Source organism: Ischnura elegans, chromosome 3, assembly GCF_921293095.1.
Source record: "Ischnura elegans chromosome 3, ioIscEleg1.1, whole genome shotgun sequence".
Lineage (NCBI taxonomy): Eukaryota > Metazoa > Arthropoda > Insecta > Odonata > Coenagrionidae > Ischnura > Ischnura elegans.
In genome coordinates, this window is record NC_060248.1 from 125,707,535 (window position 1) to 125,728,401 (window position 20,867).

Below are 20,867 nucleotides of genomic sequence, written 5' to 3' on the forward strand. Positions count from 1 at the left end.
ATTTCCCCATGCAACTCCCTTTAAAAATTTGCACACTTACGTGCAATACACTTATGGAATGGGTAAAATACCACTGTTTAAACAAATAAAAGCTTCAAAAGTAAACATCAAAATATATTTATCAGAAAATTATACAGTACCCCAGGTGAAAATTAACTGCTCACTCTGACAAATTTCCTGGACCGTTCATGATCATATACTTACATGGTTTTAAACATATGGTGAACATAATAACTGCAAATAATTTTAATCCTACAATAAGTTTAATCCTGCAAGTCCCTGAAAAGAATAAATTAGCTCATTTAATTACCTGTGGTAAGCATTTTAATCAACTTATTATTAAAAATAATAAAAAATCTCTAACTGAATTATTACCATGTAGTTATATGTAAACTCATGTGATACTTATTATTCATAACAGCTTACTAACCCTTTTTTAAAGGAGCAAACTTTGGCAAAGGATGTATGTACCAGGAGTAGCAATTGTTTATGCCAATGAATATCTTCAATGTAATATTCAACATTTTCGTAAATACTCACGTTACTTCCAAATTGTTGCCTTCTCTTTCATTCAAGGACCGGTCCTCGCGATTAAGATACATAATCTTATCTGATATATACGACTTGTATTTCTTGGATCGTGCCATTAACTCCGCACCTTCCACTCCTTGCTTCTCCAGCCAATCTTCAAAAGTTGCTACGGACAGAGTTAAACAAAAATGTTGGACACATGCTACATAAGACATGAAACATTTAAGCCTTTCAATTACTGGTCTATATTAATTGAAATGCAATTTTAAAGCCACTAATTTTCGAACTGGAAATCAATCATTATGCTCACCTCTAATATCATTCAGTTTTGCTGAGGTCAGAGGTGGCTTGCTGACAGCACCTTTTGACATTAACCGCCGGCAAGGAATTCCAACTACACTACTTCCTTTCAACGCTTCACTTCCCCACACTCCCACTGCGAGGTCTTTTATGAAAATGGAATCCTTTGTATTCCTCATTACCATATCCCACTTTTCTTTGGGAAGGGAAATAACCTTTCCAAGGGTGACCTAAAGAAAAATAGGATTAATCTAACTTCTCATGCAATAAAGATTCCCTTCCCTTCCAACTATGTACCTAAGGTTTGAGAAATAATCACCATTAACCACATATGGAACAATGAAATCCTTGGAATGCGTCTATTAGTAAAGGTACATGAAGTTCTGAGAGGAAATAATTTTACAAAGGAAAGGAAACAAGGTGAAGTAGGTAAATTCAGGGGTACAGCTAGGAATTAAGGCTGGGAGGGGTTTAGGTGCAACTAATACAGGGGCATGTGGGGGTTTGGTATACCCACCAGGATAAGCAGTAGGTGTGAGATTAATAAATTGCAGAATTTTTAGGTTCAAAATGGCAAGTTTTATGGCTTTCTAAGGGATATATTATTCATCCTTAAACTATTCTATTATTAGTATCAATCCAATTAAGTGAAATGGAAATTCTATGAGCTCTGAGGAGGTTATTCCCAAAACCCACCCTCGCAGCACCACTGAGTAAATTAGTTGCATAGGAGTGTTCCCTCAAAACTCTACCTAGTAAATCACCACTAACATAAGCAATACATTACTATAACGACATATACTTACATTTCCATCTTCGACATCGTGTTCATTATTTTTCAGCATCTGCCCACCAGCTGCCTCTTGTGGAGCTCCAGGGGAGGCTTTGATTAAACACAGAGAAAAATTAAGGACATGAGCACATACTATTTTTTAATATTTGTTCCTGACAAATGATTCATATACATATAAAATACATACCGGACGAAAATCTGTTGATCACCTTCTCTTGAAGTTCATAATTTAGCTTCTTCAAAATTTTATTCTCCTCCTCGACCTCACAGAGCTTCTTCTTCAATAACTGCATCTCCTCGCTAGCCACTGAAAACTCTCCTTCTCTTTTTTTCAACACCACCATACTTTTCTTGAGACGGGTATATCTCGCCTCCAGTTCCAATAGTAATTTTTTGGGGACGACATCGCCGCCGTCAGAGCTCGAGTCCGAACCGTAATCTAAGTCGGATTCGCGCTGTATCCCCGGACTTAGATGGACGAGGGGAGACTTTAACAAAGACTTCTTCTTCTCGGCAAGAATTGCCCTACAATTTTCCTCCGCTGATTGCTGGCACTTTAATTTCTTCTCCACCTAGACGGATGAAGAAGTCAAGGTAAGACAGATGGAACAAGAGAGAGAAGCACAAATACTCATGTAAAGGTGTGATAAAGTGGCCATGATCCTTCAGCAATAAACATAAATTATAACTAATTAACCTTCTCAGCATGTATCGCCTTTCGCTTCTTCGTTAAAATACGCCTTTCTCCCCTCATCCGATTCTTCATCCATGCCCCTAATTCTGGTGACAGGAACCCTTGATGTGGATATCAGCTTCTGTAGCTTCTCTTCAGTCTCTGAGAAGAAGCAAAGGCTATGGACTTACACATGCTACACAAAAAATTGCAGTGCGATCACAGTGACTACATCCACTATTAGTGGTAACAATCGATATGCAACTTTCGAATTTATATCTGAAAGCCTATTGGATTAACGTCGGCAGAAAAGTGATGGATTAAAGGTTCAACATGTTTATACGTGTATAGATGAATGGTAAAAAAGATGTATGAGCCATATAATTTCTCTGAGAATATACCGATATACTAATCCTAAGTACTTACCAGCTAAAATCAGAATTTGGGACTTGTAAAAATCACCATCCGTGTCTCCAACCTGCCGTTCCCTCATTCTTTCCTCCTCGCTTGGACTCCAGAAGACAAAGTAAATTATGTTTCAGGAAGTCGTCCGTTGACTTTGGAGCGAAATTTAAAATTTGCGAGGAATGGACGATTGCCCGCACATCGTCCTGAACGTACTTCACGTATGCAAACATAGTGTGAGTATTCTTACGAAACTTTCCACGCAGCTACACATAAAATGTTTAAGTCTCTTGGAAAAAGCAATGGCGGCGAAATTACCCACCAGAGTGGTTGAACTGAAACATATGAATATCAGAATTCGTTCTTGTGTGATCTTTGTGCTCGGATATCGTGAAACGGAATGTGAACGCATGAAGAAAGCCGATTGTTACTCGAATAGCCCACTGCTTTGCGAAATTCAATCAGCATGCCGAGGGTAAGAGTGCGAGAAAATTACAAGGCTTATCTTGAGCCTGACTCGCAAGATTCCAACAGCGCACAAGTTCCTCGATGCACTCGTTGGAGGAAAACAAAAGGCATTCATGCTGGTGTGCAGTTCAAAGCTACAGTTGAAGACGGAGAAGTTTTCCCCACTAATCCTGCGGACCATAACGTAAGTTCTTCAATGCATAAATGTCTGAGAAAATTTTTACAGATCGGCTCTTTATCTATCCCCATCGGTACATCTCTATCCATACCCAATTTCTACTCATTATACGTTCTGGCGATTTCACTATTTTCATATGTTCAAAACGGAAAATGGTTGCATGATTTTGATGGTTAATCTATAGAAAATTCGAGGTTAATATTTCTAATAATTATTTCATCGAATTTTATTTAGGTTCGTGGTCAAGATGTTGACGATCTGGAAGAGGTGGATGTCAATGTCAACCTTGTTGGTTGTGAAGTAGAGAAAGATGATGTTCCATCTTTCACCTTGAATTTTGCTGAAGTACATGTAAGTATTTGAGAGATTCTTGGTAAACTGTATATTATAATCGAACTTCCATAGAGTATTATTGTAGGCGCATTCAGTCTAGATGGAAGATATTTATGAGATGAGGGCTTATTCCTATATCAATGGACAAGAGTGGAGATGGTTGCATGATTTTGATGGGTCATCTATCGAAAATTTGAGATTAATATTTCTAATAATTATTTGGTCGAATTGTATTTAGGTTCGTGGTCAAGATGTTGACGATCTGGAAGAGGTGGATGTCAGTGTCATCCCTGTTGGTTGTGAAGTAGAGAAGGATGGTGTTCCATCTTTCACTGTGAACTCTGCTGAAGTATATGTAAGTATTTAAGAGGTACTTGGTGAACTGTAAATTATAATCTAACCTCGTAAAATATTGGTAGAAGGGGGATTTCATCTCAAATCAGGCTGAGGGGTGTCTGATGATCATCACCGATTTCTTTGAAAGTTATACATGTGAAAGCAATATGCTTATTACGAATAATTATCACTTTATCTCAGCTCAAAAGTGAGCCGTTTAAAGTTATTGTCCTTAAGCATTGCTGAGTCAGGTCTCTGAGTAAAAACTGAAAAATCAGATAAATGCTGATTACTAAGGAACCATGGCCCGTAGTAATTTTCAATGTAAATTTCAATTTTCATTTTAATTGTCAATTGAATCACAATTTTCGTGATTTCATGTACTTGGCATTACTGAATTATGTCCTTCATAAAATTTGAACAATAGTATATTTTAGCATTGAATTTTGAAGCTTTAAATGGTTATGATGCCTTTTTATTAAAAGTATATGGAAGAGTCACGAGTGCAAAGGCAAATTGTAAAGTGAATTATGAAGGGTTTGATGCAGTTCCAAATTGGGTTTAATGTGATAAATACTTTCTATTTTCAGGATAGTAAGGCTCCCAGTGAATTCTCTGAGAGTGTTGAAAACTCTTCCTTCAGTGATGACACCTATTATGATCATCTGTTATCAGCGAGCTGCGATTCCGAAGATGGGAGTGACGACAGCAGCAAATCTGAAACAGGTGACCAAGATTCAAGTGGTGACTTCTATGACTTCATATTGTGGAAGTCAAGGAAACAGTTACTCTCAGTTGTATCTGCTGGTGAATTTTTTTTGATGGCAATTGTGTTTTCCGTTAGACATTCATTGCCATATCTGGCCATAATTGATCTGCTGAAGTTAGTGAACACCATTTTTGGAGAAGCAGTAGTACCAGGCTCTAAGTTCTTGTTTGATAAGATTTGTTATTAGTTGATGGGTGGAATGGTGCAAAATTACTATTGCAAGTTCTGCTTCACATACTTTGGTGAAAGTCTAAATTTTGAAAGTGGATCCATTACATGCCCTACTTGCAAAAGAAGTCTTGTAAAACAGCAAACAGACTTTTTTCTAACGCTACCCATTGAAGAGCAGCTAAGACTTATTCTTGAGAGACAGGATGTATCTGGTAGTAACTTCCGCAATTCTCGTGTAAAGAAACATCCGGAAGTGTTTGAGGACATATTTGATGGTCATCTTTATAAGGAGCTAATGGAACCGGGACAGTTCTTACACGACACTAACAATTACTCCTACATCTTTAATACCGATGGTTGCCCTATTTTTAAGAGCTCAAAATGCTCAGTGTGGCCAATTTACATGCAAGTAAATGAACTTCCACCAGGAGAAAGGTACAAAAATCTTGTTTTGTGTGGTGTATGGGTGGGCACTAGTGATCCAAAAATTAACATATTCCTACAGGAGTTTGTTAAGCAGGGTAAAAAGTTATTTAATGAAGGAATAACTTGGAGAAGGGATTCAAAAAATATATGCAGCAAATTTGTATGCTTGTGTTGCTGTGTTGATTCTGTTGCTAGGCCATTATTACAGGGCACTACTCAATTCAATGGCTATTATGGCTGCAGTTGCTGCCTTCACAAAGGGGAGCTTGTGGAGGGTCAAGTGAAGTACCCCGTGATTGAGGGAGAGGTCAAAGCCAGGACGGATAGGCAGCTGGAAAAGCATATGAGCATTGCTTTTCATTCCAAGAGTAAAGTGAAAGGTGTCAAGGGGCCATCACCTCTCATCAATTTGCCCCTTTTTAAAATAGTGCGTGGCTTTGTGCCGGACTATATGCATTCAATATGCCTTGGTGTGGTACGCCAATTGACCAATTTATGGTTTGAAGATGTAGGGAAAGCCTATTACATAGGTCGACCAGGTCTTCTAGACTTAATAAATCAGAAGTTGATGGCAGTGACACCACCTAATGGCATTGCAAGATTGCCGAGGTCAATAGGAGAAAGAAAATTTTGGAAGGCTAATGAATGGAAAAATTGGCTTTTGTTTTATAGTCTACCATGCCTGCGAGACATCTTGCCTGCCATCTATCTAAACCACTCGGTATTGCTGGCTCAAGGTGTGTTTAAACAATTATGTCAGTCATTGATGCCCGAAGATATCAATTGGGCTCATATTAATTTAACGGAGTTTGTGTATAATGTGCAAATCTTATACGGGAAGTCAAAGATGACATTCAATATTCATCAAGTGCTTCACCTAGCACCCAGTGTAAGGGACTGGGGTCCACTCTGGGCACACTCTGGATTTGCGTTTGAGAGTGCAAATGGGCAACTCCTTAAATACGTAAAGGGACCTAAAGGAGTTGCTTCACAAATTGCAAAGCGCTTTTTGCTCCAACAGTCTGTGGCAGTATTGAAATCCATGCCATGTACTGTATTTCACCCACAGTAGAAAAGTTCCACAAGGAAGTAATTGGTTACCCCTTGGTAAAAACATGTGTTCAGGTTGGTAGTGCACATTTTCTTGGTTGTGGCAAACCTTTTCAATGTCAAGACGAGGGTATAAAAAGGGCTTTAGAGATACTAGGGGTGGATCTATTTAATTTGACTGAGTTTAAAAGAGCTGTGGTCGGAGACCTGATAGTTGAAAGTGCCCAATACAGCAGGCCCAAAAGAAGAAATAATGGTGTTGTGCACTTAATAGACGAATCATGAGGATATTGCATTTATGTCATGATGAAATTAAAGGCATTTGCTTGGCAATAGGTTGCCCTTTCAAAATTATTGGAGAGGAGATGGAGGGTAGCATGGTGATGTGCGTGCCTTATATGAGACAGTATGTCTATGATGATAGTGTGGTAGCATTTTCGCTGAATGAAATTCAGGGAAAATGCATTTTAATTAAAAATGAAAACTGTTTTTACATTTCCTGTTTGCCTAACAATTATGAAAATGAATAATAAATAGAATGATTAATATGAACTTTGGTGATAAATTCATTTTAAATTTATCGATATGACACTGTTGTAAAATTTATACATTTATGTAGTGTAGCCTCACATTACTTAATTTTTCAGTGAACAAGACTATTACTTTCCCAAAGATAATAAAGGAGAGGGCGAGGTTTTATAATGATACTATGTAGAAAATTTATCATTAACGTTTATGCAGCAATTTTCAATTATGTATTCTTCACTTGATCATATCATTTTCAGTCTTCCTTGCATGCTTTACTTTAGTACATGTTTGATGGAACTCGTACCATTTCTAAGTGTGAAGTGAATTTTCAATTCAAAGAGTGAAAAACCCTCTCAACACTCCTTAATGGTGACTCGTGTAACACATTGAAAACTGCTGTGACACATTAAGAATTAGTTCATTCATAATGTGTTGCTATGCTGCAGCCTATACCTTATCAGAGATGAAAGTGCCTTTAAATGTATTTGGGCAACCGAACAGTGTACAGTAGAGTTCAGTTGGACAAGTATGTATACAGTAAGGTACAGTTCATTTCGGTTGGAGGTATGTTGTGTTCGGTTGAATACAGATGGGTTCAGTTGAAAACATTAACCGAACCCGGTTGAAATTTTTAGCTGGGTGTAGAGGCAGTGCTGTAGTTGGAAAAAAAATTCAGGCGGTGCTCACCAAAAATTCCAACAGCTGAACATGTATTATACATCTGGCCGCAAGGGTATTTTAACCGGTACGCTTATAACGAGTTTGGATTTTAGGGGGTACGCCGTACCGGTCCAACTACGGCACTGAGTAGAGGCTAACCTAGACTAAGCCACAGGCATGTGCAATTCACCCATTAACGCATTCAGTGCGGAGCACGTTAATTGACGTGCTCTGCCTTTCTACGCCTCCGTATGTGACTAATTTCCACTTCCGAGTCTTCCGATTGTGTGCATGGCCTTCAGCAAGCTTCCCTCTTTCGACCCGTATGCGTGGTTTGAAAATACAGTAAAACTTCGATTTTACGCACTTTGATTTTACATCAAATCTCGTTTTTACGCAGCGACACTCAAGTCCGGCCGGAAAGCATAGGGAATTGCAATCGTGAAACTTCGATTTTACATCTTTTCTTGATTTTACGCAGTTTTTCGATTTTGCGCAGCATAACCCCAGCCCCGCAAAGAGGCCGCTAATCTTTATTTTACGCAGTTGTCTTTGGACTTGTTTTGAAAATCCCGACTGGAGCAATATGAAGTTAGGTTATTTATTCGTCTCCATGAGTTGCAAAAATGAATACAGGAACGTTTAAAATTACGTCGCGCTGTTGAGCGTGAAACTAAAAACATCGCGAATCTAATTATTGCTTCCCCCTCCACCCTCTCAGTAATATTTCTGGCTCCTTTAAGAACGCGAATATTGCTCTTAGTTCAAATTTGCCGTAGAAGGATATCGAAACCTAAAACATACGGCAATTGCCGTGTATGCGTAACTACTTTTGATTAAGACAGATGATCGCTGGAGATATTAACATTATCACCTTTCGTTTATTATTTGACCTATTGATCGACGCTGTTTATAGCATATTTATAGTAATTACAGTAGATGGTTATTAAATCGGAATTATGAACTGCAGAATACCTATCCCTAACGGAAGGTTTTCTTGAATTTTGCCAACGCTATGTTTTCCGTCGCCCCAGCGAAATATAACGGCGAAATGAGTTGTTAAAAGTCCTCCCGTGCCAAAATGTTGGCTTCCAAGGTGATCCAAAAAAGATAGTCGTACTTCTAGTATGGACGGAAGTCGATGGTGATTCAACACGATGGTAAAAGCAGCATGCGTTGTCTCATTCAGCGGGCTAACCCCACATCTGCGGTACGAATGGAGGCGAGGGAAAGTTGCTTGCGCAGCGCACTTATCGGAACTGACTCAACTTGTATCACATTGTCAGTGGGTTTAAATGAAAAATGATTGGGACTTGAATAGCTATTAGCTTAACTCCGCTTGGTGGCAAGCGTTTATTTTAACGGAGTGGGAGTTAATGCCCTCGGAGAATAACTCGCGTCGTCAATCGTCATGTAGGTAATCAATGAAGTCAAATTCAAGACGTGAGTGATAAGGCAGTCCCTTTAAACTCAGGAATGGCTTAGCACCATTAAATCGAAATTCAAAAAGTGTCCGGTGTTGTTATCAGATATGGGGAAGCAAAATATTACGTGAAGATGAGTCATACGGCTTGTAAGTCAAAGGTCCCGCGCCGACAGAGAAGCTGTACCCGGTAGATTCAATCTACTAATGCTAAAATTTCATGGGAAAATGCTTTTTTAATGCGTAAAAATTATAATGAGGGAAAATTTTTCCGGACTATTAATCAATTTTTTATTCATCACTGGCGGCATGACGGCAGTTGCGCGGTTATTTAAATAGCTCACTCAAAAAAGTGATCTAAACACAGGAAAAATCTAAATTTCCGAATATCCCGGGTCCTGTGTGCTCCGTATCATCTATGGTATGCTATTTGGAAGGAGGTAACCTACAGCTGGGGTCATTAGCGCCATGAAGTAAGGGCTGGGGGGAGAGGAACCCTATGTTGGCATTTGCCAGGTTGTAATGATAGGCTCGAAAGGGGCCAGGACTTAACGTCCCATCTGCTGAACAGAATGGTGCACTGGAAGTGCCCTCCACATTACACTCAAGTAGGGATAGGACCGTCTCTGATAAGTTTCTGCTACTGCCATGACTTGAACCCAGGCCCACGGGGTGTAAAGCCTTTGTTTTGTATTTGCGAAATTTTGCTCCCTGTTAATGGGGTTACTTTGGATGACTATCCTCATATTCCTCATTTCTTCAATCTCCAATCTTTGTTTGTCTGCAGGTGGTTAAACGGATTTCCTGAAAACTGCTTTTAATGAAAATATTTTTGAAAATTAGCTTCTCTGCGAGCATTTAGTGTCACCATTCCAAAATTTCTCCTGGTTAGCAGAAGTAATCTTAGTGCCAGAAATACTAGCAATTCAACCATGTTGTTCAACCATAGGAAACATTGTTCAGGAATGCAACGTTATTTCTCTTAAGGTAACACGTCATCCTTGGTGTTGTTTGTGAGTAATTAAGATAATTAGGCTTCATTTTTTTGCCTCCAAATGAGTAATTGAATCCGGGAAACATATATCTGATGCGATCGATGAGGATTTCATGCTCTTTTACCATAAAACCTCACATATGAGACTTTTTCTGGTTCCGGATCTGGCTTAAATCAGAACTATACAAAAGTGTATAACTAAGCCTTCTAAAAATAAGGAGCAAGTGTTATCCTGAAAACTATACTCCTCCTCAATACCAACCCTTGATTTTTACACACTTTGAATTTACACAGTGTCCATATTTCTGTCCCTCCAACTGCGTAAAATCAAGTTTTACTCAAGCTGTATTTGAACGGAAGTTATGGCACGGAAACCTCCCTCTATTTTTCTTTCTTATCTTATCGGCTGATTCTGACGACGTTCATGAAAATCGGGCCCGCATCGAATGTGTTAAGGCTAGTTCTTTTCTCTGGACCTCTATTCCCAAATTTGAGACTGGAAGCCTTAAGGTTGCTTTACACAGTGAATGATTTCATCCGCATAATCATTCACCGTGTATGACGGAACAATTTGCAAATGAACCTTAATGCGCATGATCATTCAGTGAAAATTAGAACGTTCTATTTTGCTCACATGATTCTGTGAATGATAATGCGATCATTCAGCATGATCATTCATCGTGTATAGCAGCCTTTAGGTCAATAGCTCAATGTCCAACCTAATGGGACACTACACATAGGTCTGGCATTCTTTATGAATCCAGATGCATATAATGAATAAATTCTTCTCCGAATTTCCACCAGGTTTGGTTGTCCATTTTGTGACACACATTTTGATGCTTGATGTCAGCATCATCATCATGAGGACTGAAGAATGTTGTTTTGAATGGCAATCACATTCACCTGAGGTCTAGCATGTTTGATTTGTTAGAATTTGGAAATTTATTAGCCTCTGCTGTCAACTTTAGACCTGCTTCTGCTTGATGATATTCAATGCTTATTTTGAGTTGCTACTCAGTCCACCATCATCTTTCATATTGGTTGAGATTTTTGTCTGAACTGGGAAAAGCAAATGAGCATTATTAGGAAAATGAGTTTATATTGCAGTCACAGTGAATAAAAATTATTAATGCTCAGATTACACATGTAAGTACAGAAGAATCACCGTAGGCAAGCATATGTCATGGTGTGAGACAAGGCTGTTCACCATGCCCTGACTACGTTCCAAGTGGAGATTGCAACTCAAGTAAAAATTTCTCCCTTGAAACAGCTGATTCTGGGCTGAAACTCCACTGAATGTGTGAAAACTGCCTTGAAACAACCTTGTAGCTGCACTGCACTACCTTGTCCTCAACAAGAAAAGGAGCACTCAACTGAAACTCTGATGCCATTCTCCCTTGCAAGTCCATTGCATTTTAACTGCTTCTCCCTTGCTGCATGTGTGCCCCACTGATACTGAACTGGACAATAGGCTCAGGCCAGGCCGAATTTATGACACCATTGCATCTCTCTTGCCGCATGTCTTTACTGCCCTGCCGCAGCATTTGGGTATCCCCTCTCCCTCATGGATTTGAACTGCTTCTCCCTTGCTGCACATGAGCTCTACTGGCACTGAGCTGGACGGTAGGCTCAAAGGCCAAGCGAACTTAATAACTCCACTGAATCTCTCTTGCCGAATGTCTTCACTGCCCTGCCACAGAGCTGCTGCAGCATTTGGGTATCCCCTCTCCCTCATGAATTTGAACTGCTTCTCCCTTGCTGCGCGTGTGCTACCCATCATAAGTTTTGAAACATACGGAACCCATCTACCGGACATATATGCGACCCCTGTTTTCAGCGGCAATGTATTTTTTTAAATTTAGCTTTTGGCAACACGTATATCTTTTCCCGCGCGTCAAGCTGTCGGTTGCCGTTATTTCTCTCAAGTTGCTAAGAGCGGAAGACGAGTGGTGAGCGTGGGTTTTGGCATGAAAAGATTGATGGCATAAATATTTTCCCAGTACTTTGATGGTTGTTAACGGCAAGAATTAATCGAAATTAAGGTGAAGGGGAGAACGAGGTCAGTGGTGGTGACTGCAGTCATAATTGGAGGTAAGCGTTTTAACTTCTCTGATGGCATGTTTATTCCTTCCAAGTTAAGCCATGAGAACGTTGACATTGAATTCGTGTTTTAATTCAGGCACATTTAAGGATTTCAAGCTCCTTTTTCGGGGGTCATGCAGCCAATAACGTATTCTTCTTTCAACGCGTTGGCGACTGCCGTCCACTTTTCCTGCCTCATGGATACCCCGACGAGGAGGAGAATACACCAATCGGTCATCAATGCCGCGGATGCTGCGCCGTCCGTTAGTCACCAGACTCGGTGAGCTCGAGCGGGCTTTCGAAGAAATAAGGAATGCGGGTGGGTTTCGCTATAGTGCAATGTATATTTACTGCTTATACTTATTAGTTACTGCTGATAGTTTTGGAAGCTTGCGTGGTTTTCGTTTGGAGTTCACACATAGCCTAGGTAACGAGTCATCGCTTCGTTTTTTATTGAACTATGATGCAAAGCGCATGCTTCCTCAGTGATAATTTAAGTTTTGCTTTCTATTATTTGAATGCTTCCCATTAATGCACCATATAACTAATAAGCCAAGTAAAGGAGAGGTTTTTATGTGCAATTTTGCTCATTTGTTTTTGAGTTAAGTCGATAGTGACTCTCATTAGTCATGTTTCTTCTCTATTGCAGGAGCATCTAACTTCCATGACTTCTTTCATTTGGAATATTTTTGTATGTGCTTTTAACAGTTATTAATTTATTGATGTATTTTCATGTTCTAATAAATTGTGTCTCGAAAAATGTTGTGGTCATTGCAGTTATAACTATTGCTGATCACAATCACCTGTCCACCCTTTATCTTTTATCATGCATGCAAAATTGTGGGAGAAATCTGTTATGTGATCATCCACTGTTGGCTGGGTTGCGCAAGTCGTTAATTTACTGTGTTTCATATGATTTGACAAGGGAATTTTAATGAATTGGGTAGGGGAAATGTATTCAGCCAAACAAGGGAGTTTCAGCCTGGCATACAAGGGAGTTTCAGTCTAGCAAGCCAATGGAGTTTCAGTCTAGCTGGCCAAGGGAGTTTCAGTCTAGCTGGTAACCAAGGGAGTTTCAGTCTAGCTGATAACCAAGGGAGTTTCAGTCTAGTTAGTAGCCAAGGGAGTTTCAGTGTAGCTAGCCAAGGGAGTTTCAGTTTAGTCGGCCAAGGGAGTTTCATTGGAATAGCTGGAATACTTAATTGCACTGCTACTGCACTGCCATCCCTCTTCCAAACTCCACTGGTTTTGTTTCAATTTCAATGCTGTTTCAGCATAGAAGCAAGGCAGTGAGTTTCAAGGTAGTTTCAGCCGAGTTTCAGTGAAGTTTCAAGAGAGAAATTTTTACTTGGGAAGGAAGGCATGGACAGGATTAGATGTAAGGGTTTAGGTGCATCAAGTGATGTTTAACGCACTGAGGTTTATAGATGGTCAAATGTTGATTTTCCAGACTAACTGGCTCTGATGGATGTGCTAGGTAAAGAGCATGAGGAACATGGTGTGAAGATTAATTACAGTGAGGCCGAAGTATTGTAGTTTTACATTTAGCAATGTGAGTGTGGTATGTTAGGCTGTATGTGGAATTAGATGGTCGCTAACTTGAACAGGGTGAAAATTTTTATTATATGCGCATATGAGGAAAAAAGACTAACAAGGGTATCAGGAAGAATACAGCATTGACCTGGAGCGTTTTCTTGAATCAGAAGAGTTTGGCAGAGGAGCATCTTGTGAGAATGAAGTAAAGGTCAGCAAGGAGTCCAGTATGGAGTGTAACACTGAATGATGTGCTGATGAATCAGTGTGACATGGATGATTGGAGGTAGCTATGCAGGCAAGTAGTGGGGGGAGAAATAAATAGTGGATGGGGAGAGGGCACTGCTTCAGATGTTCATGGATGGAGTAAAGAGTAATACACCTCATGATAGTAGGTACCATGGAAGTATGTGTTATATTCTACGCCTCACCTCGTTAGGGAATCTCTTTTGTAGTTCATTACTGAAACCATGAATGAAACACACGAGTTATTTGTCAACGGTGGTGTCCGCCATGCCACGGGAAGGGCGCGAGGTAGACTACCGCGAACGATCGGGAGAAGAGGGGAGACATGAGCGAACTCACCAATCGCCTTTATTCTGCAACAATGTGCATACATAACAGTATGTATATGAGAATTTCGATCAGTAGCTATGATACGCTTAACATCAAGATCTCCCAGCTAACTGGGGGAGTAAGGATTACAATCTGGGATCCTATACTAACTCCAGGACTTAAAATATACAAATCACGGAAAGGCATACACTTTTATTCTAACCTTTGAGTTAGTAGAATTAGTCTCAAAAGTACTCCATATATACACCTAAACTCAATGCGCAAGATAGATGAGTCTAAACGTAGTGAATCAAGCTGAAATTATAGTGTAGGAGACAGTTCTCAAAGTAAAATCAGAAGAAATACATCAAAGGCTTCTATATTTATAAATGGTTATCTAATGGCTTAATGCATTCTCAATGACATTTTTATTGCCGCGATAGAATAAATACTCTTGAAGTTCGCGCTCATATACCGCTTTCGCTTTGCGATATACTTTTGTTTCTGTGTTTTTCTGTTCGGTGTGTGGGTGCTTCAATAAGAAATATTAATAATTCGTAAAATATCGGGGAAAAGTGGCTGATTAAAGCGTATTACCGAAGCCTCAACTTCTGTTAATCTGATATGTTGTAGTATTGTGCAGTAGCATGGTGTGCAACAGTGTGAATCTGGAAGTATTGAGTTGAACAATTTATATATAAAATGCTCAAGTTATATTGACCGTTGTGTTCTGCTTCGTCGCCAGTCCATGTGATATCTGTTTCGCACCAAATATTTACCATTATATGTTCCGTGAGTAGATTTCCTAATCTTTCGCTCGTCTTGAAGTGATGAATTCTTTGTTGATTCCCAACGCAAGAACAATCGGCAGGCGTTTAAGGTTACCCTGTGATGGAGTGAGATTTTCTCAGGCCTCTGCCAGTGAATCTTTAGGTCCTAATGATGTGGTTTCGCCAGTTTTGGTCAATCGAAATCCACGGAGCTTAGAAAAAATCCGAGTAGCATACAAACCCAAAGGTTACCACGTAGATAAGCCGGGACGTGACTTCTGGCACAAGTAAGAGAATATGAGAAGGACCAGTGGTATGATTTATAACCAATTTTTTGTATCATGTACATAATGATTATTTCTATAGGCTGGTGTTGACTCACAGTGGACGTCACATTACTGCTCGGGTGGTACATTACACGGGCCCAACAGTATTATCTGCCTCTTCAAAAGAGTGGTGCATCAAGAAGTATCTTTACAGGTTTGACAAGATATCTTTAATTTTTATGACCGTAATTACCTGCTGTGGTTGGGAATCGTTGCTACCAATATTTATCCCTTTAACTTTCTTTATTATATGTGGGGAAGTACATTAAATTAATCCTTTACCCTACGGGATTTTGAGCTAACTTCATTTTCTTTCAAACAGAACGAATGATGTATCAGCATATGTTAATGTGGCCAGAGTGTTAAGCCAACGCTGTTTAGAGAGTGGGATAATTGAAATGAAAACCGAGTATGTGGATGAGTTGCCAAGAACTGAGAAGGTAAAGGAAAAATTCAGTTTGTTATTCATCGAGCCCTTAACTGTATCAACCTAACTATTTTCGCTTACTATGTACTTCTAGCTCTCGTCGTTCTTCAACGCAATGATGGAGAATGGCATCAGTCTGACGGAACCGGAAAGGTTCGAAGGACATAAACCTTGGGATATGGATCGCCCAGAGAAACCATGGGAAGTGTTAGATGATTAGTTGCTGTTATGTATTACTTTTAAAGAATAGACTTCTTTATGACAAAACAATGTTTTATTTAAACACATGAACTTAAGAAAATTTGGAAAGAGGAGACACCACAGCCACATCCTGCAAACCCCCAACGGTCACAAAGGAAGAATGTTCACAAAATTGTCTCGCTTCACTTACACGACTCGTCGGACTTCGAAGAACCTTTTCAGATAATAAATTTGTCCCACTGTCATAGCCACCAAAACTAGAGCCTCGAAAAATGACCACATTACTACACGAGAGTTCGTGCTTTCGTTTATACTGCGGTGAATGCGGTCACGAACTTGCATATACTCTTGCTCATGCTTGACTCCAGTTAAGGTTGTAGCCAATTCCCGAATCATTTCATCCAGTTTGTTGTGATGAGCTGTAACAGGATATGTATTGAATTAGAGACCGTATTTGGGTGAATTGAGATAGGGTACAAGTCAAAAATATCTGTTACCATCAGTGTCTTCAGCAGCGTCTTTCGAAGGGGCCTCTCCTATTTCCATATTGAACATAACCACCTTCGGAGTCATCGTTGACATCTTGTTGCTGAAGCAGTATGTGTAAACTCCAGGGGCATGGGCGGCAAAAGTAAACTTTCCACTAGTTTCCCTCACACCCTCATAAATTACTTTGTTATCAGGGCCGACAATTTTTACATCAATGTCTAGGAAGCCACCCTCGGCGATTTCAAACATAAGGCCTGTGGGAAGAAGCTATTAGTAACCATATAACACTTCACTTGTTACTACTAAAGCAAATGCTAAGAATCATTACCCATTTTAGTTCCACTTTCAACTTTATCAAAAAAACATTCTTCAGCATGAGCATCCACAGTTATAAAATATGCCGATGTAAAGCTGCACCACGTAAGTAACAAGAGTGCAACACACGCATGTAAGAAAGTAATCGTGGAACTCATGATGGCAGCTGAAGTAGTTCACGGTGACTGAAATAAATTAGTTTTGTATCTTTTTTTCCTCGCACTTTAACCGGTACTTACACTACTTGTAAGTAATTGTCGCTTTCACATTTCCCGTAACCTGACAGCCATGTCTGCACGCCGATTGCAGTGCCATCTGCAGTTCTATGAATATAGCCACGTCAGTTCTTGAAGGCAGCAGCGGTTTTTACGAAGTAGCCATGTTATTTGTTTAAGTGAGCATTAATTATCACCCAAGAGTGGTGAACCTCTATGTCAGTGCGTAATAATGTTGTGAGAAACATTCGAGGATAGTTAGGTTGGGTTTCTTTGAGGTAGGCATTAATGACTTTGGACTGGCGAAATTGTCGAACCACTGCGTACTGTATTTGTAGGAAGGGTATGTGTAAGATCTTCGACGGAATCATGCTCCTCGTTACTATTATTAATTAATAGAAAATTTTAATTATCTGTATTGTGTGTATTATCTGTATTGTAGTCGTTCTAAAGTCTATAGCGTACCTGGTTCCCTTTTAAATAACTATATTGTGAGATTATAATACATGTCTTTATGGCATCAATCTACACCAGTACGGTCCTGAATATGCGTCGCTCGGCTTAATGTGAACTCGACCTTCACCTTTTTAAAAGCAGCCTTCAGGTTGAAGCACTAAGGGATTGTTGGTGAGAGACTTTCTAGGCCCCCGTACATCCCTGTGTGTCCCTGCTGTGTTAAGGAAAGTCTGGGAATTTGGAATTGGAGGTGATAGGGATGTCAGGGAACTCGAGAGTCACGTAGGGAAAGAGAATATGATAATCATTCGTACGGAGTGCTACTGCGTTCGAGTGGCAAGGTGGGTGTCACAGAGTAGCTCCAACTTAGTGCTAGTATTGATTGACTTTATTGCTGCTATGACTACTTCACCTTATTTTACTATACACCTGGCAGCTGGTATATCAACTTCCTACTTTTAATTTTTCTGATTAATGAACTCTTAAAGTCCTTTTGGGTAAACTTTTCTCAGGATTTCCATCAGGTTAAATATGTACTCCATTTTAGCCCACGTTTCGAGCTCTGACTTGGGGCTCATCTTGAGAGCTGCTGGATGCCATTTTATCCTTTTCTGTTTTTTTATTGGCTTAGAAAAATAAAACGACATTCAGCAGCCCTAATGATGAACCCTAAGTCAGAGCTCAAAATTGCTGCTAAAATGGAGTACATATTCAACCCATTCGGAATCCTGAGAAAAAAGTTTACCCACATTATTTGCTGGGAAAGCATCATATGTTATTTCACCCAAACATTCTTGCCCCATGCAAAATGTATTGCTCATTTTAAGGCTTTGGATCGGTACAAAATAAAATAGTGAATTGCTAATTACTTACAAGTTAATGCATAATTCATGAAGTTGATATCTAATACTTTATTTATAGGAATGTCCTACCTTTCCTCTTGTTTTATTTTGGAACACCCTGTACACTTTGACAGATAAAGGGAAGTGATAAAATTAATCATTACTTATTGGCAGACGTGAAATCCATCTACATTTACGTAGGTAGATTGTCAGAGGATACTTGCCACTGGGCTAGTGATCTCCTCAGCAGACTGATATTCACCTCTAGGGAAAAATTTCAGGGGGTGGGGAAGCCCCCAAAGCTCCTCCCTGACTGTGTGCCTGGCTCAATGATGACTCACTCTTAATACTTCATTTGATTTCCCAGCTTCCAACTCAGCTATATCCTTCATTCCCATTCAGCTTAATTTTTGCCTGACGCACATTGGTAACCCACACACCTCCCTGGGCTCTTATGGTCGGCAACTAAGAAAATCAAGTTTCTCGTATTTGCTGGGAAAAATATTTTATTCCCGTGAATGGATGGCCACATCCTAGTGGTAGAATTGTTCCCTTGTTTCTATGCTTTAATTTTCTGCTGTGAGTCTAATCCTGAGTTTGCAAAAATGAACTCACCTTTGGATAAAAATCCACAAAACATGTCCCTGAAAAGTCCCAGCAGGATATTGCAGAGTCCCAGAAAGCTCTGCGGACTATCTCATCATAGCACATGAAATAGCCATGGGACTTCTTCTATATATGTATGTATGTACTCCCATATTGAGTGAATCCTGGTTCATGTACATTTCATGCATAACAGGGGAGTGGATGATGCAGAAATGGTATGTGCATCTCACCTGCTTAAGGCAACTGAACACTTGTAAGGCAACTTTGAGCAGGATGCATTAAAATGTACCCTGTTAGTAACCTATAGTTGCACTTTCAACGAGTTTTACTTCAATATTTTACAATACATAAATATATTTTTAAATAGCTCCAACAATATTGAGAAATATCAAGGATAATAATAAAATGTAGATAGAAGAAGTATACCAGATTAAATGCAAGACATGAATTACGTCTATGCTCGAAAAACTGGTAGAACAACAGAGCAAGAGTCAAGGAGCACAGTGCCACCATTCACCTTAGTTAGACAGAAAATTCGACCATTTCAGAACACGCTGCCCAAGGACATTACATAGACATTGAGAGAGAGAGAGAGAAATATTACAAAGCAAGAATTTTCAGAGAAGCCATAGAGATACAGAACGAATAAAATAATTTTAGCAGAGGTAACAAACTATGGATCAGTGTCTAAAATACTATCAATAATCAGATTATTATCCCTGTGGAGGATGACAGAAGAGGAGATTGAAGGTTGGCCATTCTTTCAATTGATGCGAAAAAAAAACCCATAATAATTCTGTTTTACGTGTAGCCCTAACAGAATTTGTGAAATTCCGTATTGTCTTCTCATTGTAGCTCACCAATGAAATCCATTGCACATAGCCATTGTTCCTAAATCCAGGGAGATCCCAAGTATCATCCAATGATCGTGGAAAATGTGGGATCTTCCTGGGGGTGCTGGAACTTGCATAGCGAGCAACATAATCAGGACATGTTGGTGGTGTGTGGATACAGGTTATAAGAAGAACTGTGGCTTGTGGGCTATGATTCCATTCCTTTCCCAATTTTTCAGCCGTATTTTATTGTTTACTTTGTATGTGAAAGCCGCTGAGGTTAGACGCGTTTTTATGTGCTCGGTGATTTTCGGCTGGCATTTCATTGATTACTCGAGGAGTTTTGGCCGAAAAAAATACTGTAACGATTGTGCAAAAAATCCACAGAGGAAAAATCATTCGCCTTGACTGGGATTCGAACCCGGATCCCTCGATTTCCGGCCGAGTGCTTTAGGAATGGTATACTTAAATAAGTCCAGAGCAAACACCTCTCGTATTCAAAGTTCGGGCTTTGCTCTCCGGCTGTGGTGCCATGCGCACGACCTGGACTGTTAGTCGCATAATATGCTCAGCAGTCCATACCATCTTGTTCGGTAGAGTCCACAAATTTCCTAAGGGGAGAATGATGCCTCAGTAGCTTAACTGGCTAAAGCACTCGGCTGGAAATCGAGGGATCTGGGTTCGAATCCCCGTCAAGGCAAGTGATTTTCCCTTTGTGGATTTTTTGCACTATTTATGCATTGCGGGTGACTCCGTAAAAGTTATCACCGTGGCTAGTCCCGGTATACTTAAATAATATCTCCATTATATTTCTTGCGTAACTGCTTTGTCTTATGACATGGCTCATTCATCAGGTCCTTCTCTTGCATATATGGTGCTCCATAGTTGCCTTCCTTCCTATGTTGTTCTACATTACTCCTTGCCCTTTTCATCCATTTGATACTCTGCAACCTCCTCCAACACCCAGATCTCGGAGGACTCTATTCTTTTGTCATCAGCTTTTCACAAGGTGCAGTTGGGTAGCCAGGAATTTTGTTTGGGGGGTCCAAAATCAGGGAGGAATATTTTTTGAAAAACAGGGCACCAATTAGAGGGTTTTAACTAATTTTAATACTTTTCACTATCAAAAAAATTCATTTTTAAAAGAAAAATGCATGTATGTATTTAATTAATTATTTT

At 39.7% G+C, this 20,867-nt stretch overlaps 4 protein-coding genes across 4 annotated transcripts; 2 read left to right on the forward strand and 2 right to left on the reverse strand.

Moving 5' to 3' along the window:
* Window positions 1-101: 101 nt before the first annotated feature.
* LOC124156544 lies at window positions 102-2,974 on the reverse strand. Its single transcript, XM_046531150.1, has 7 exons — window positions 2,724-2,974; window positions 2,322-2,459; window positions 1,812-2,196; window positions 1,638-1,714; window positions 842-1,061; window positions 541-697; window positions 102-279 (listed from the first exon to the last, which is right to left on the reverse strand). The coding sequence occupies exons 2-7, from the start codon at window positions 2,388-2,390 to the stop codon at window positions 264-266; spliced, it is 924 nt and encodes a 307-aa protein (XP_046387106.1). The 5' UTR covers window positions 2,391-2,459; window positions 2,724-2,974; the 3' UTR covers window positions 102-263.
* A 107-nt stretch (window positions 2,975-3,081) lies between these two features.
* Window positions 3,082-6,979, forward strand: LOC124156545. The gene is made up of 4 exons (XM_046531151.1): window positions 3,082-3,354; window positions 3,583-3,699; window positions 3,920-4,036; window positions 4,608-6,979. Exons 1-4 carry the CDS (start codon window positions 3,169-3,171, stop codon window positions 4,971-4,973), a joined length of 786 nt encoding a protein of 261 aa, XP_046387107.1. The 5' UTR covers window positions 3,082-3,168; the 3' UTR covers window positions 4,974-6,979.
* Window positions 6,980-14,711: 7,732 nt separating this feature from the next.
* Window positions 14,712-15,998, forward strand: LOC124156547 (39S ribosomal protein L18, mitochondrial). Its single transcript, XM_046531153.1, has 4 exons — window positions 14,712-15,265; window positions 15,345-15,458; window positions 15,627-15,744; window positions 15,826-15,998. The coding sequence occupies exons 1-4, from the start codon at window positions 15,039-15,041 to the stop codon at window positions 15,949-15,951; spliced, it is 585 nt and encodes a 194-aa protein (XP_046387109.1). The 5' UTR covers window positions 14,712-15,038; the 3' UTR covers window positions 15,952-15,998.
* On the reverse strand, window positions 15,987-17,067 carry LOC124156546 (transmembrane emp24 domain-containing protein 2). The gene is made up of 3 exons (XM_046531152.1): window positions 16,750-17,067; window positions 16,430-16,675; window positions 15,987-16,351 (listed from the first exon to the last, which is right to left on the reverse strand). The coding sequence occupies exons 1-3, from the start codon at window positions 16,892-16,894 to the stop codon at window positions 16,119-16,121; spliced, it is 624 nt and encodes a 207-aa protein (XP_046387108.1). The 5' UTR covers window positions 16,895-17,067; the 3' UTR covers window positions 15,987-16,118.
* Window positions 17,068-20,867: the final 3,800 nt, after the last annotated feature.

What these genes read in the sequence shown, in the direction of transcription:
- LOC124156547 (XM_046531153.1), top strand. Translation starts at nt 15,039, where the DNA reads ATGAATTCTTTGTTGATTCCCAACGCAAGAACAATCGGCAGGCGTTTA. An exon ending in GGACGTGACTTCTGGCACAA is followed by an intron (nt 15,266 to 15,344) that starts GTAAGAGAATAT and finishes TTATTTCTATAG; the next exon opens with GCTGGTGTTGACTCACAGTG. An exon ending in AGTTGCCAAGAACTGAGAAG is followed by an intron (nt 15,745 to 15,825) that starts GTAAAGGAAAAA and finishes ATGTACTTCTAG; the next exon opens with CTCTCGTCGTTCTTCAACGC.
- LOC124156545 (XM_046531151.1), top strand. Translation starts at nt 3,169, where the DNA reads ATGCCGAGGGTAAGAGTGCGAGAAAATTACAAGGCTTATCTTGAGCCT. An exon ending in CTAATCCTGCGGACCATAAC is followed by an intron (nt 3,355 to 3,582) that starts GTAAGTTCTTCA and finishes AATTTTATTTAG; the next exon opens with GTTCGTGGTCAAGATGTTGA. An exon ending in TGAATTTTGCTGAAGTACAT is followed by an intron (nt 3,700 to 3,919) that starts GTAAGTATTTGA and finishes AATTGTATTTAG; the next exon opens with GTTCGTGGTCAAGATGTTGA.
- LOC124156544 (XM_046531150.1), bottom strand. Translation starts at nt 2,390, where the DNA reads ATGAAGAATCGGATGAGGGGAGAAAGGCGTATTTTAACGAAGAAGCGA. An exon ending in GATCAACAGATTTTCGTCCG is followed by an intron (nt 1,715 to 1,811) that starts GTATGTATTTTA and finishes GTTTAATCAAAG; the next exon opens with CCTCCCCTGGAGCTCCACAA. An exon ending in AAAACTGAATGATATTAGAG is followed by an intron (nt 698 to 841) that starts GTGAGCATAATG and finishes CTCTGTCCGTAG; the next exon opens with CAACTTTTGAAGATTGGCTG.
- LOC124156546 (XM_046531152.1), bottom strand. Translation starts at nt 16,894, where the DNA reads ATGAGTTCCACGATTACTTTCTTACATGCGTGTGTTGCACTCTTGTTA. An exon ending in TGAAAGTGGAACTAAAATGG is followed by an intron (nt 16,676 to 16,749) that starts GTAATGATTCTT and finishes TTCTTCCCACAG; the next exon opens with GCCTTATGTTTGAAATCGCC. An exon ending in CGCTGCTGAAGACACTGATG is followed by an intron (nt 16,352 to 16,429) that starts GTAACAGATATT and finishes ATCCTGTTACAG; the next exon opens with CTCATCACAACAAACTGGAT.